The sequence below is a fragment of the Lolium rigidum genome, chromosome 3 (assembly GCF_022539505.1).
Source record: "Lolium rigidum isolate FL_2022 chromosome 3, APGP_CSIRO_Lrig_0.1, whole genome shotgun sequence".
Classification (NCBI taxonomy): domain Eukaryota; kingdom Viridiplantae; phylum Streptophyta; class Magnoliopsida; order Poales; family Poaceae; genus Lolium; species Lolium rigidum.
This window is the reverse complement of record NC_061510.1, coordinates 304373258-304388856: the sequence shown is the minus strand read 5'-3', so window position 1 is coordinate 304388856 and position 15599 is coordinate 304373258. Positions and strand designations below refer to the sequence as shown.

Here is a 15599-nt window from a genome sequence, read left to right as displayed (position 1 = left end):
CGGCCAGAGGTCTCCGCAGAATAGCCACGGCCGGAGGTCCCCGCCCCGGCGTCTTCGATCTGTCGCGCGAACAGCCACGGTCAGTGTTCAGTTTTTCTATGTACTGAACAAGTGACAGTGTCTCCATGTCCTTGTAATTCCAACTCGCTTCAGGAGTTATTATCCATGACTGTGAACCAACTTTGATGCAGATCTTTCGCAGAGATAGGATAGAACGTGTGACTCATTGTGTAAGTTTGATGCTATGAAAATTTGGAGAAAAATGTTACTGAATACAACACCGAAGCGTCACCAGATATCACTATCTTCGATCTAAACAAATAGTTCAATGCATAATCAGTTCATCCAAACTTGAGTAGTTTGGTTTTAGATCATCTCGTGATTGACAGCTACTTGGCCCCTCCCTTTTGTGATTCTTCCACTTCACATCAGTTCGTGTCTCTTTTCTTTTGCACTGAAACTTCTCTTCTAATTATACTGGCAGATAGAAACATATTTGCAAAAAACCTTTCAGTAATAAATCTGTAAAATTGTATAGATGATATTGTAGAGAACTAGGTTAATAGACATGGGCTTGTGGGGCTACAGTGAGTTCCTCCAATAAAGACAATGTATTAGGCCCAGAAAAGTAACGAACGCAAGCACTGTACTTTCCATTCCTGAGAGCAGAACATAAGGTAGTAAAACAAAGTGCCCAACAAAGTACAGTATTAAAAGGCAAACACTCCTTGAGTAACTATATAGAAGACAAGTATTAGCATCAGCTTGTGTATTCTTGAGTAGCACACCATGTTGTATGAAGGACAAATGTTATATGCTTTGACAAACATTTGCCACAAAGTGGAAACAACAGACTAAATTGGAATTGTAGATGCATATATATATATCTTTGTTTTCTTCAACTAGACCATTTACATATTAAAAAACAGAGAGTGGCTAGTCATTCGAAGAGAACAAAAGGTCCACAAGACAATTCTTTTGCAAATTTTTGGGGCCCAGTTCTGCAACCGTTCAACTACTTCAGGTTCCTCTTAAGTTCCCATATATGCATGATGCGTCCGTGATCCGATGCAGCTTGGCAGCCACCTCCTCCATGCTGATGCGTTCACTTGGAGATGACTTGGTGCAGCAAAGGCCAACATCAAGCACAGAACGTAAACAATGTACTGCACTGTCATCAGCCACGGGAGCTTCTTGGCGTAGGTACAACTCTTGTGCCAATTGTGGATCGACAATCTGCAACATCTTGTCAGGGAAGTTGATCTCTGCAAACTTTGCAATGCTCAATCCATCCTTGAACGTGTCATCTGTTGGGCTCTTTCGGATGAATATTTCGAGTAGAATGACCCCAAAGCTGTAAACATCTGCGGCAGTAGAAACTTGACCACCCCGCCATATTCTGTAGATTGCACATATTAAGATATCGGTTAAATCACCAGATTCCAAGTTGAATAGGAAGCAAAACACAGCGATACAAAATTGGAGAATACCTGGAGCAACATATCCTATGGTTCCCCTTATCGCAACCGAAGAACTCGATGTCGAGTTACCAGAGGATGATGGTTCGGGATAGACTTGCAACCTTGCAAGTCCAAAATCTCCAACATGAGCTACCATGTCACTATCCAGAAGAATATTGCTAGGTTTGAGATCACAATGAACAATACTTCCGTGGTGGTTATGGTGCAGGTACGCAACTGCATCTGATATATCTACCACAAAGCTTAACCTTTGAGCTAGTGATATGTAGCGTAATTTTGAAGAGTTCCCATCGTATTCCATTGAGTATAGCAAGTTATGCAAATCCCCTTTTGGCATGAACTCATACACTAGTGCTTTAAAATCATTTCCACTAGAATCGATGCTAGAACATGCAGTTAAGATACGGACTAGATTACGGTGTCGAACATTTCTCAACGCATTGCACTCTGCAATGAAGCTCTTTTGGGCTCCCCTTGTTTCTAAGCAAAATACTTTTACGGCAACCACATTTTTATCTTGAAGTATTTCCCCTCTATACACAGAACTGTATCTTCCCTTCCCAATCAAATTGGATGCTGAGAATCCATCTGTTGCTCTGGCAAGGTCTTTGTAAGAAACTTTTGGGAATTTGCTATCGAATGAGGGCGAATACATATGCATAGATCTTCTCATATAGTTTTTCCTCCATTGAAATAAGACAAAGATCACCATAGCAAGTGAAAGGATACAGGTGAGTGGGATCGCTACTTTGAGTACTAAAGATAGGTTGTGTTTTGATGAACTTAAAGACAGTACAGAACATGGAGGCAAGTGTAAGTCTGCTGAACCACCACAGAGGCCCTTATTTCCATCAATATGCGTGGCAGTTGTGTTCATGAATATCCCATGTATTGGAACCTTACCCTCAACATGGTTGAATGAAAAATCTAGTTGTTCAAGAAGCTCAAGTTTGCCAAGAGAATCTGGTATTTGTCCAGTTAGGTTGTTGTATGACAAGTTGAGAATTTTTAGGCTAAATAGGTTGCCAAATGAAGTCGGGATGCTTCCATTGAAAATATTGTTGTCCAACTCAATGTCTTCCAAACTTCTGCAATCGCCCAAAGTGCTAGGAATATCTCCAAATAACTTGTTGGATGAAAGCAACAAAATCATGAGCTGCTTGGCTTTGCCTACTTCGGCAGGAAGTTGCCCATGAAGGTTGTTAGACGATAACCCAACTTGCGCGATTGTTGGGATTCTGAAGATCCCCTCTGGTACCCCACCATGAAGATTATTATTGGAAATGCTTAGTGTTGCAAGCGATTGAAAGTTTCCCAAGCCTGTGGGTATGTGCCCACTGAATCGGTTTGTGTCTAGAAGGAGTTCTGTTAATTGAGACAAGTTGGAAAGGGAAGAAGGAATGTTGCCTGCAAACATGTTAGTGGATAAGCTTAGTTTTTGCAATTTTTTGAAAGATCCAAGCCATGGTGGCACCATGCCTGTAAATCGATTGTAATCCAATCCCATAATGATCAGATTTGGGAGGTTGGCTATGCCGGAAGGAAAACTTCCCTCCAATTGATTTTGTCCCAAATATAGATGCTGAAGTTGAATGGAAAGGTTGCTCAACGCACTTGGCACATGACCTTGTAAGTGATTGCTTGCTAACGATAGAACTTGTAGCTCAGTACAGTTGGATAAGCTAATCATAAACTCCCACTCTTGCTTGTGGCTTGCTTGGAGTTTATTCATCTGAATATTGAACTCGACAAGTTTAGAGAGTCTGCCGATGGAGCTTGGCACAACCCCGGTAAAATTATTCGTTGATATGTCGAATACTTGTACATTGGACATATTTACAAACGAATGTGGGATTTTGCCATGAAAGAAGTTCTGGGCAAACGAGAGTATTTGGAGATTAGGTAGAGAGTTGCCGAGATCAGGAGGCAGCTCACCACCTAACATATTGGTATTGAGTCCCAGGCCAATGAGACTGGTAAGATTAAGGATGGCTGCTGGAAATCTGCCAACCAAATTATTACTGCCCACGTACAGAATCTCTAGCCCGTCCAACTTTGCGAGCTCATCAGGGATGCTGCCATGGATACGATTAAACGCAAAGCTAATCTTCTTGAGCACTGTGATGTTGGCGAGAGAAGGGGGGATAGTTCCACTAATATCGTTTGATGAAAACTGCAGCTGTTGAATGTTTGGAGGGAAATCTGCAGGGATTTGCCCAGTCAGACCATTGTTGTTCAGCCACAGAACCTTGAGTCCGGAACAGTTGACAAAGCTGGGAATGATCCCCTGGAGAGTGTTGTTGCTCAAGTAGAGTGTTTGAAGGCGACGAAGGCGGCCAAGGGACTGAGGGATTTTCCCAGTAAGAATGTTCGTCGGCAGGGCTAGATTTCTCAGGAACGTCAGGTTGCCAAGCCAAGGAGAGATTTGCCCAACCAGTCCTCGGTTCGCAAGGCGAAGAGAGACGACACGGCGTAGATCCTTGGTCCTGCAGGAGACGCCTTCCCAGTCGCAGAGGTGAGTGCTCTTATTCCAGGACACCAAGGCTTGCTGTGGGTCGAGGAGGATGGCCTTCTTGAATTCAAGCAGGGAAATCCGGTCTGTTTCATTCCCAAGGGTGGAGCTGGCGATGGCTTGTGCAGCACCGGAAGCTATGAGCAGCATGAGAAGCTGCCCAACGACAGTATCCTTCATTGTCTTGTATATGCTACTCTGGCCGGATCTCTACAATATTCATACGCATAAATATTCATATGCATAAACAACATGAAATAGATTAAGGGTGATATTTAGATAGTCAGAAAAAACATTCGAACATCCAAATAACATGATTAATTTTATATGTAGTTTACCTGAAAATGATTTAGTTTCACTTGCAGCTAAACCTCCCTTTGTCAAGATTCTTCGGGAAGCTTCATTCAGAATAAATGGAAGACTTTGCTACTGTACATATGTGCGACACTCATGACTTTTTTTCACGTCCCTATGTAAAAGAAGAGAACGACGATGGATGCAGTTCGTGAAGAGAAGCAAAAGAGAATAGCAAGAACAGATGATTAAACGAGAGAAGCTTACTTGCCTATGGCTGGGTGATCAATATCAGCGGCTAGAGACAAAACGGACAGCCACCCGGCAGCTACGGCGGCACGGTGGAGACTCCGATGGCGATGAAGCAATAGCCGGCGAAGAGCTTGGTCAGTAAACAAGACCGATCGAGGTGAGTCTGGAGCGAATGTCCGTTTCTTCTCTGTCTTTTGTAGGACTCCATTCTCTCTAGCTAATAGGCATTCAAGTCAAGGCAAATTCATTGAAAACACATTCTATGACGTTCCTTTCCATGATAGTTGACTCTACTATTCGTCTGTCACTTGTCCATAGAATCCAGGGTGTGGTTGTTGGTATACTGGAATGATGAAAATGACTCCACGTTCGTCCTTTTATTTGAAAGTATGACGTGATCGACCGGCCGGATGGTCAAGGGCTCATAAAAAATGAAAGATGCCTTGGCAGCCAAGCCTTGGCTAGTATCCACAATATTATCATCACAACCTTGGCTCAGTTTTCACAATATACTATCAACACAACCTTGACTATTTGCAGTGACTCCTCGGAGTGAACTTGGGACAGTGGGTATGCTTGGGACAGCACCATTTAGACTAGTAGCCCGGATTTTAAGGCCAGGTTCAGATTATAGTTTTCCCAGCGTCTTCTAATCCTACCGGAAGTACTACTACTCTTTGGCTTTTCAGCACATGGAAACTCTTACCTCGATCAACTGGATTTGGACCTCTAATTTGGGACTCCCACCTATCATTGGAAAAAAAATTAGCACTCCCTGGGTTCAGTTATTCTTAGTTCCATAATGTTTGCCATGGTTCTAGTTCAATCTTAAACTACAATCACGACAAGAATTATAGAACAGAGGAGCGTGTGGAGTCTTCATATCACCAATAACTTTTTTACTGGAATGTCACCAATAACTACATTTGCAGTCTCCCTGGTGAAAGATCTCCTTTCACATGGTACTTTTTGGCTTCTCTATGGAAATCTTCATTGCGGCTGCACGGAATATCTTGAGTCAGAAATGCCAGGTTATTTTTTCTTCGGAATGTTAATCCTAGCCCGTGGAACTTCCAGGCTTGGATCTGGACATTTGCTTGGCTTCTCATGAATGATATAGGCATATAGCCATTTATCTAGGCTCAACACTTGAGCCGCAGCCTTCATGTCACCAACGAATGGAGATGCTCCCTCTGCATATTTCCTGCTGGGAAATCTACTTTCACATGGCTCTTCTTAACTTCTTCATGGAGGTCTAGCTGCATGATATCTAAAAGTATTTAGCCGCTGTGTGGTAGTCCATGACTAGCCATCTCTTCAAACCAATGGATGCATGGTAAGTTGGTAACTAAAAGCCTTAGTCACCGTGTACTAGTTGATGACCAGACACTTTTTTTTTTAAAAAAAAAAAATAGAAGGCCCATCGGCCCAGCTTTATATATAAAGCCACACAAGGTTACAACGAGGACAGCAACACAACAAAAGAAAATGAAAACTGGGGATACCAGTTCGAAATACAAGCACTGGTGGTGAAAGCTAAAGTCTAACAAAAAAGACTAGGCGGAGCAGAGCCAGGCTCGGAACTCCACAAACTACACAGGCGCCCAAGACTTTAGCTAAACACCGGTGTCTCAGGCCGAAACTTCAAGCGCCGAGACGCCACTCCGCGGAACTGCTCCCGACTGAAGAGGTACACACGGCAGCTAGCAGAAGACCACTGCCACCATGGGACTAGCAGACTGCGCTAAAGAGCGAGACGAGCCACCGAGAGATCAAAGGGGAAGCTCTACGACAACGCCTCCGGGAAGGGGAGCGGCGCTCTCGAGCGTCGCCGTTGTCGGCACGGGGACGTGCAACGCTTTCGCGGCTGCTTCAACACCCACACCAAGGAAGACCTAAGTCTTTGCGCCGGCCATCAGGACAACCACCAGCTAATGAGGAGTACCGGTGTCCCACGTGCCACGGCACAAACTCCGACAACCACCCTAGGCTCGAGAGAGGCCGCGCTATCCGAAGGCACACCGTTTAGAAGAAGCCGATCATAGCCTGACGCAGGGCATCGACGAGAGGGATTCCGCGGAGGACCTCGGCGAAATCGCCGGTCAGTATTGCAGCTGATAAAACCCAGGGGACAGCAACCAGCGGCGGGGTGAGTATGTCATGGCCACGCCTCCAAGGAGGTAAACGGCGTCCGGAAACATCGTCGTCGCCGGCATTGGCCGAAGCCTTGCGGTGCTTTCGCGGACACACGATCGCGCACGCCAGCGTCCCAGCAGGCCCAACTCCACGAGACCAAACCAGATAAGCAGCTCCGAGACACACCGTCCCAGCGGTTGTCAGACTGGCTGGAGAGGATCAAAATACCGGCAGCGGCGAGCCGTCGCCGTACCATTGCCTCACCACCCCACCAGCCAAAGATCCCAAGCACTCACGAGCCGGAGCAAACCCGAGAGAGACCAGATGACCCGGCCCCTGCCAAGATCACCAGGAAGCGGCCCAGACCTAGGCCCGCCGGCCCAGATCTGGGCCCGCCGCCGCCATCCCATGGCCACGGCCGAGACATCGCCGGACCGCGACACCCACCAGAAGGCCGAGGCAGCAGGACAGCCGGAGTCTCGGCCACCTGCCGGAAACGGAGTACACGCACCCAAGCCTCGCCCGGAGCGGGGGAAAGGAGGCGCCTTCCGCCGTCCCGGGCGGACACGCGCAGCCCAGGCCCCTGCCCAAGACCGCCGGCCATGGCGCCAGCCCTCGGCTTGACGCCGCAGCCCGGCCGCGACGACGGAGCTCAGAAAACGCCCCCGCCGCCGCACATCACCCACCGCGCCGCCCGGATGACGTCTCCCTCCGCGCGAAGGGAACCCGTCGGAGCGCGCCCACCCCCCACCCGCCGTCTTCGACGGCCGGGCGCGGCCGCCACCGCCGGCGCCGGCGGCGGCAGCGGCCAGACGGGCGAGATCGAGGGGCGCTGTTTTTTTTAGGGTTGGGGTTTCTCCAGAGCCGCTCGCGCGAGCGGCCCGGGAGAGGTTCTTTTCTCCAGAGTCTCTAGTTGATGTTTGACACGCAGCCGTTGTTACCAGACACTTTTATAACCAAGAAATTATGGACCTTGGTGACTAAAGGCATGAGGGAGCGATTCTCCCCAATATCGCAGGTTGCCATTCATGCCAAATTCAAGTACTAGAGTAAAATATCAGGTTCCAATCATATTCACATTGTAATGCATCTCATGATCTAAACAATCAACAGAGCAATATCATAGCAAAATCTGAGTTGTTTCAGTTTAAACTACACAGTATTAAGATATAGCTATAAATGTTTGATAATTAGCTAGTCCTGAATCATCTTTCGACATGTAAAGCATCATACTAAATATGGCCCATTGCTCAACATGTACTGAGCTTCCTTGAAGTATTGCAACACACAGACTGTTCTTCCTGATGCAGTTTGTCATCTGTAGCTTTGTCAAATATCAATGGTCTGACCTAGAAAATGTGAAATTAAATGAATGAGCAGATCCATCTAAAAATAAGCTAAAACAAGTAGGGTATGTCACACATACGCATGCAATAGCTGCAAGTTGCAAAACCAGTACCAACATTTGCAATATGAACCAATTTGGAAATTGGAATAGTACTACATTTCCATCTCAGCTCAGACATGATTGGAAGGACTACACATGTTCTGAAACTTTCAGGCCTTGACTATTAGTTGCAAAGGGGCAGAAAGCAAAAATAGTACCGATCACACCACCAAATCAGAATTTGTTCTTTGAGAATCAAATCAAGGCAACTTTATTCAGAACACATGCTTTCATGCATGTATTGGGTGTGTTCCTACAATGCTAGTTGACTCCAACTTTTGAACTATGCATAGATCCATGAAGTGGTTCCTAAAATCCATAGATCCATGAAGTGGTTTCTACACTGGTCAGCTGATCATTTTCTTCTGATCAGTTTCTTCTGAACTAGGATAAGACCCACTGACCGGCTGGTCAAAGGCTTAAGGAAACCAAAGATGTCTTAGCTTCATTGCCACGATTTTATTGGCACAAGCTTGGCTATATTCCTCCAAAATACTGTATACAGAACATTGGCTATAGTTTAGTGAATCCTGCTGGTAAACTTGGGACAGTGTGTATCCTTCAGACAACGCCTCCTAGACTAGTGGTCCGGATTTTGAGAACAAAGATATTGATTGTTTAAAGTCACTCTTCACATGAGGAGTTTTACAGAATTAATCCGTCCCATGACCACCGTATACGATTTCTTTACAGCGACTTTGATCCGTGTATATCCCAAGTTCTGAACAAGTGCCACAGTTGGGGTTAAACTATATACCATAGTTTTTAGCTACTATTCTTGAGGAAGATTGTAATAGCCCTGAGTAATTGATGAAGCTCCTTGGTTCGCAAAAAAAAAGTGCCATATGAAAACTGGTCATGTGATTAATTAGTTTCTAGTTCACAAAACCTAAAAGAAATGCCAAAGAAGGCCCTAGGACAGTAAAAGACATCCATGAAAGTGAATCGGCGAGGAGAGGCAAACAATTCAGATGCGGATATGCCCGCAGGCATGCAGCAGTTCTTCATTGCGGTCTTTTTTTTCATCGGAGTTGTTGGAGTTAACCTTGTTGCATACATTTTTAGTATCATCTTTATCTTTGATTGCATCATGTCATGTGTTTAGTTGCTGGGTTAATTAAGTGCATGTACTAATGGCAGAGGAGCAGACTGGCAAGAGAGTACTGCACTAGTGATAGAGAGAGTGCGGTTCAGCGGCTAGTTTAGTACTTGCATGCACGTGAATTAGCTAAGTATTTGTTAGTAGGAGTTTGCTGCATGCAGGGATCAAAATGGCCGAGTCGCGTGGCCGTTAGACGAGCTTCAGCTGTGTTAGTGCTGAACGTGTGTGTGCGTGGAGTAAGAATCGGATCAAGCTGTTGTGTGGCTTGACCGTGTGTTGCATGGATTAGTGGGTGCGTATTAGCTGGGTTGGACCGGCTATTTAAGCCCTTGTAATCACCGTTATCTTTACTGAGTTGAGAAAAGGAAAAGGAGGCAGAAGTGTGTTGCCTGAACCTGCGTGAGTCTTCCTCAACCTCTAGCTAAATATATATCAGGAGTAACCAAAAAAACAGATAGGAGGCGAACAATTGTATGTTTTTGGCACAAGAAACAAATTTAAAAAAACTTCACGCTGCCGTTGGTTTTTTTTCAGTTACTCCTCATATGCTGAGGAAAACAGTTCAGAATTTAGTTGCACCTCAGGAAAATTGGCAAGTTTTGCAGGATTAGGGCGTTCGACGACAACTGTATAGACATTTCCTTGCGGAGGCGTTGAAATTAGACCCAACATGGTCAAGAAATTTGGTTTTCAGTAGTGAAATAGAGAGGGATGCAATTAGTGCTCAACGCCTCAACACATGGCATGTTTGCACTAGTAAAACTGGAACAGGGCATCAGTACCATGTAGCAGACGCACAGAAACAAATAGGGTTCCCACCAAAATGCCAAGAACGTTTGCATCATTTGTTTTCTCAACTACAGAATGCCTATGGAACATTGACTATTGGTCATTGACATGTGGCGGCAAGACGGGGACGTCAGTTTCAGTTGGAACAGCGACTCAAATACTAGTGGTCAGGGTGATTTGACAAATTGGAGATCATGATTCTCCCGGCACCTCCTACTCCTACAGGAAATACAGTAATACTCTTTGGCTTTCAGGAATCAGCACACTGACGCTCTTACCTCGCATCACCTGGATCTGGGATCTCTATGTTAGCCTTCTCCTAGATATATATAGAATCAACACTGGGAGGCGTAGTCTACATGTCATAAATGACTGCATCTGCACCCTCTGCATTTTTTATGCGGCTACCATGGAATATCCGCAGTCACTGGTCAGAGAAAAAACAAGTTTTACTTTTACAACCCTGGAAATTACAAACAACATCAAAGCTTTTTCCCCAAATAGTTGGGGTAGGCTAACAACCTTGGAAACTACAGTACAAAAAAAGATACTTCTTATATTATTATCTACTTTAGAGTGGAGGAGCTTTCTATCTTTATTCAGGCTTGGCTTAAAGCTTTGCATATCCAGTCCTCCTTGATGTACATTCCCAATATATCTTGTCAATAACTTTTGTTTCTTTCAATAACAATCTACTGCCAGAGCTTTCCCCTGCAACTCCGTGGTAAAAACAATTACTCCGTACATCAATACAAACTCCCATTTTGTCTGGCTAATCCGGACGGACCAATTTGGCACTAGTGGTACACAGAAATCATGGGTGATCATTGGTCCGATGCTTTGGGCAAAACCAATTCCCAAGGTGTACCAACTTCCTCCATAACTATCCCTTTTCAGAACCAAGGTGAACTAACGAAGCAAGTCAAACCAAGCCCACATCTAGAGACATAGTAGTAGAAGCAAGAGGTTTGCCTAGACAGGGTACGGAACAATAAACCATACCGCAAATGATCTACTCCCTCCGTCTAATAAAACTTGTCTTAGATTTATCCAAATTTGGGACAGATGGAGTACTTCAGTTGGCAGACTGCGTTTATCACAAGCTCTCATCAGGTGCCATAGTAGTACACATATTTCCACAAGGCTCATGGATCACAACAAAACTGACCCTATGAATACAGTAGTTTCTAGTATACAACAAAGAAATAACAGCCCAATAAGGCCCTAAGCCAGTAACACGTCATCCAAGTCTCTCTTTTCCCGCTAAAATGAATAAACATGGCAAAGGAAAATGCCCACAGCACCGCATGCAGCAATCCGTCATTGCTTTGTTTTCTCGTCAGAGTAAACAGCAGCCCTCCCTGTCCTGCCTATCAAGACCGTGTCTGGTGCTACCTCGTATTCTCCAGTGAGACCACGGTAGGACCGTGCCTTGAGGTAGTCGATCGCAGACTTGGCACCTCCTTGGTAGAGAACTGCATCGTTATTTTGGTTTCGGACACTAAGGGTCTTCTCCGTTAGCTCAGCCAGTGCAAGTGATGTTTCCGGATGCTCTTCATTTTCTGTGTGGACAAATGGTCGAAATACAGGTAAGATTTAGAAGAAAAGAGAAAGACATACATGAACCATGAGACCAGGTATTAGCGCTTCCACGTGAAAGATAGAGCTCAATAAACAATATATTAATGTTGCAGGAACTTCAGTATGCCAATAAAACTAGTGCACACAGTGACAGATGTATAGATACTACCTTGAGGAAAATCATCTTCAACATAGCCACCTTTGATAAAAGAAAATCGTGCTTCTTTACTTCTGCTTGCAACTTCAGGTTTCTCTGAAGTAATCAAATCCTTGAAATCCAAAAGATATTCTCCAGTCCATTCTCTTCCCCTGAAAGCACGTCACGGATTTAATAAAAAAACGTAAATAACACATTCTTCAAGTTTAATGCCAGACCTAACTATTACAAATAAATTAGTAATTCATTGATGTGTGTAGTGTTGCAAAGGATACTACTAGTGTCGATAATGCATGTACCTGCTAAAAGCTAATACAGCTTCAAATGGTGTGATAACTGGGGCTAAAAATTCTTTGCTATCCAATAGAGCAGTTTGGGCACAAGAAACATATACAAAAACTTCACACTGCCATTGAAAAAATCTGTCAGTTAATCTTCATATGAGAAGGAGAGCAATTTAGAACTTAGTAGTACCTCTGGAAAGTTGGCAAGTTTTGCAGAATTAGGCCGTCCCATGACCAGCGTATAAGATTTCTTTCCAGCAGCTTTGATCAGATTTTTCATTTGTTCAATTATGTCAAGATAACCAGCTGCATCATAAAACACTTCAATGTGCCACATAACTAGCAAAGTGAAAAATCTAAATATGTAAGCTAAGGAAATAATGTTGCATAGTGCAGTGGATGAATTATTATGAAAAAACTAAAACTAAAAATAGGAAGTTCAACTGATAAAAAAGCATAATCTGGCTAACCAACCACAAAAATTGAACAGTTCATACACATCTCTCATTTTGAATTTCTTCAAACCAGTAGAATCAGCCATGGCTTGAACCAATCAGACCGGGCCATATAAAACCAAATTAGACCTAACATGCACAACAAATTTGATTCGGCAACACATGGCATGTTTACACTGAAATACAGACAGATGCAATGTTCAACACATGGCATGCTTGCACAAGTCAAATTCGAATAGTGCCTTGATATCACGTAGCAGAACCAACACTAGACCCTCTTAGAATTTCAAACAGACCTGCTTTTCAAATTAACCTGCCAAGCAGTGGTATTTTTAATATAAAAGGTAGCTATGTACACATACCAACACCTAGAGTTCCCACCTGCTTTTCAAACTAACCTGCCAAGCATTGGTATTTTTAATATCAAAGGTAGCAATGTACATACCAACACCTAGAGTTCCCACCAAAATGGCAATGATGTTTGCATCCTTTGCCTTCTCGACCAGGTAATATCTACAAACAGCTTGTATTGTAATTAATACTATACAGATAATATCATACATGCATTTCACACGGAAACAAAAGAATCCATCTGGTGGATGGAAATCTACCTGCGCCTAAGAATTTTCATTAGATGGGAGACATCCCTTGACAATTGATTTGCCACCGTGTCATACCTAACTGCATGTAAAAATTTCATTAATATTCAAACACATTTCATCATAAAGACATCTTATCTTTGGAGCAAACATTTAACAAAAGGATGCTCAAACCGATGCTATCAAATTATAATGGAACCACTGCATACCAGGGTGCCAGGCCCCTAATAAAATGAAGGGACCTACTGGTTACAATATGGCAACAATATAGATAATTTAGCAGAAATCATAAATAATTGAGGATTAAGTATACATGTTGTAAGAGTCAAACAAGCAAACTGTCGATAGTGTTGTTTCCATATTATCTTGTAATTCATTTACGCATGTCAAGAGAGAAGGCAAACTTGATTGTACATTGATATTATATATTCTAGAGCAGACTAGAAAATTGAGCAGGTGGAAGACATAAACAAACCTATAACGCATTTATTGAAAGTAAGTGCAACATTAGCAAAAGCAGAGTTATCTTCCCCAATCCAGTATAACAAATAGTCATCTATTTTCTCATCTATCGATATACTCCACGTAAGGCCTCCAAGATTATACTTGCGCATGGACCCTTCCACATTACAACAACTATTCACAAAGTTCGCCAAATCATCATTGTGTGTGCTTTCATTGGACTGAGGGCATTGCTCTTCAGCAGTAGGACTTGATGAAGGACTCATTTGCGAACACATAACATCTGCATACTGAATTTCATGATTGCAAGAATCTGATTTGCATAATTCCGCAGCTGCTCCTTTAAGATCATCCAAGGCATGTGCATACTCCAATCCACATAACACCTATGTAATAAGTCAGAGCAGCAGAATTAGTACTACAAGTAGAATTAAATAAGATTAAAATTGATAGTTTAACACATTTTACCAGCTATTTCACAGTCAAACAAGAAAATAGTAGTAATACTGGAAACATGCAGCAACATAGTGAAATACTCAACAGATAAATTAAGCCATATTCATGCCTTACACAATAATTACTGGAAACAGGGTAATTTAATGCAGATGTTGCCATTAAGGGCCTCACAACTGAGTGACAACAGTCCTCTGGCTTTGTTCTAACTACTTAGAGGCTCAGGTTATTTGCAGATCGTCTAGTTTAGAATCAAACTATTTGTGTGTACTTCCTCAAGAAAGATATGGTCTAATTGATATTAATTTTAAGCTTACCAGTAGTACATACAGTTCTCAACAATAAATGTTACAAGTTATAAAGAAAATGTATATATCCAGGAATTTCCACTTTTCTAACTTCAAGTTTATGTACCATTATTGTTAGAAAGGCTAATTTTATTGCAGTAAGAAAGTCAAACGTTTTCAGTATGTTAATCTTGTAATGTAAAGTTTAAGAAAGTTGTGGACTTCAGAGTTCAAATAACAAGAAACAGGATTGGTGTTTATTCCATGAACTGAAGCACAATTTTCATCATAAGAAACGGTTCGAGACATACAAGAATGGGTTTATTGCTTTCTCTCGAGCAATCCAGCAATGAACGGCAGCACGCACCGACATCCAACGGTGCCTTCCCGAATACGAAGAAAGCAGGCAAATTCGATGTTCTGCATTTTAGATTTGTTGGTGTCAGCACACAGTTCTGCATTTAGATTTGTATAAGCAACAGAGCGTAACAACCGACGCTCCTGCAGTAAGGAACAGAGCGCAGCTAAGCAAGTGACGCTTTTGTAAGGAACAGAGCGCAAGAACTGGCGATGAGGAGGGACAAGAAGGGCTCACGGGCTCATGCAGGAGTGGCCGTAGTGGACGACGCAGTGGGCGTCGATGGCGGACGCCCCCACCTCGTCGACGCAGCAGGAGTTGTAGGCGGTGTCGGCCATGACGAACAGCTTGGTCCCGCCGCCGCCGCCGCCGCCGAGCTCCCTGCGCAGCGCCCGCGCCACCGGCGCCGCGTCCTTGAGCAGCTCGTCCGGGAACTAGAAGCGCCATGAAGACGAGACCAGGGACAGGTGAATGGTTCGGGAATCAAACGCAGCGATACAGCTCGAAATCGAAAAAAAGAAAATCTTGGCAGATAGAAGAAGAAGAAGGGGGGAAATTACCTGGAGGGCGACCCTGGTGTAGGCGCGGCCCCGCAGGAACTTGGCCGTCCTCGAGATCTCGTACCTGGAGCTGATGCTGTCCATGGCCGGGGGTTCGAGTTGAGAATGAGTTCAATTCGGAAGCGCAGAGCAGAAGGGCTGGAGGAGAGCTCGCAGGGGAAGGAAGGGGGAAGGAGGAAGAGGGTTTTGCCCTTTGGGCCGCCGCCGGCCGCCGGCCGCCGCTGCAGCTGAGTGGTTGTTTGAGCCGTTGGATAGAAAATTTAGGGTTCAGACACAGTCATCACGCCCTCCATTCCCCAGGAAGAAATAATTTCAATTGGTTATACCAAAGACATAAGAGCATCTCCAACAGGAGCGCTAAATCTTGGCGCTGTAAAAGCGCTTTACAGC

The 15599-nt window shown here is 44.1% G+C and overlaps 2 protein-coding genes across 2 annotated transcripts; both read right to left on the bottom strand.

The window, feature by feature from the left end:
- Positions 1 to 1020: 1020 nt before the first annotated feature.
- Positions 1021 to 7279, bottom strand: LOC124696783 (putative receptor-like protein kinase At3g47110). Its single transcript, XM_047229458.1, has 4 exons — positions 7187 to 7279; positions 2273 to 4203; positions 1470 to 1864; positions 1021 to 1391 (listed from the first exon to the last, which is right to left on the bottom strand). Exons 1-4 carry the CDS (start codon positions 7277 to 7279, stop codon positions 1021 to 1023), a joined length of 2790 nt encoding a protein of 929 aa, XP_047085414.1.
- Positions 7280 to 11039: 3760 nt separating this feature from the next.
- On the bottom strand, positions 11040 to 15015 carry LOC124703658 (2-(3-amino-3-carboxypropyl)histidine synthase subunit 2-like). Its single transcript, XM_047235882.1, has 9 exons — positions 14887 to 15015; positions 14603 to 14711; positions 13565 to 13937; positions 13102 to 13171; positions 12936 to 13003; positions 12226 to 12341; positions 12051 to 12157; positions 11764 to 11903; positions 11040 to 11575 (listed from the first exon to the last, which is right to left on the bottom strand). The coding sequence occupies exons 1-9, from the start codon at positions 14985 to 14987 to the stop codon at positions 11334 to 11336; spliced, it is 1326 nt and encodes a 441-aa protein (XP_047091838.1). The 5' UTR covers positions 14988 to 15015; the 3' UTR covers positions 11040 to 11333.
- Between the last annotated feature and the right edge of the window lie 584 nt (positions 15016 to 15599).

Bases quoted from the DNA above. Each gene is read 5' to 3' on its own strand.
- LOC124696783 (XM_047229458.1), bottom strand. From the start codon at position 7,279: ATGGCCGGCGGTCTTGGGCAGGGGCCTGGGCTGCGCGTGTCCGCCCGG. The intron at 4,204-7,186 runs GTGCGTGTACTC...TGAATATTGTAG, and splicing joins CCGCTCCGGGCGAGGCTTGG to AGATCCGGCCAGAGTAGCAT. The intron at 1,865-2,272 runs GTCTTTAAGTTC...TGCATGTTCTAG, and splicing joins TTGCCTCCATGTTCTGTACT to CATCGATTCTAGTGGAAATG.
- LOC124703658 (XM_047235882.1), bottom strand. From the start codon at position 14,987: ATGGCCGACACCGCCTACAACTCCTGCTGCGTCGACGAGGTGGGGGCG. The intron at 13,938-14,602 runs GTATGTCTCGAA...CTTATTACATAG, and splicing joins AAAGCAATAAACCCATTCTT to GTGTTATGTGGATTGGAGTA. The intron at 12,342-12,935 runs GTATGTACATTG...TTTATGATGCAG, and splicing joins GGTGGGAACTCTAGGTGTTG to CTGGTTATCTTGACATAATT.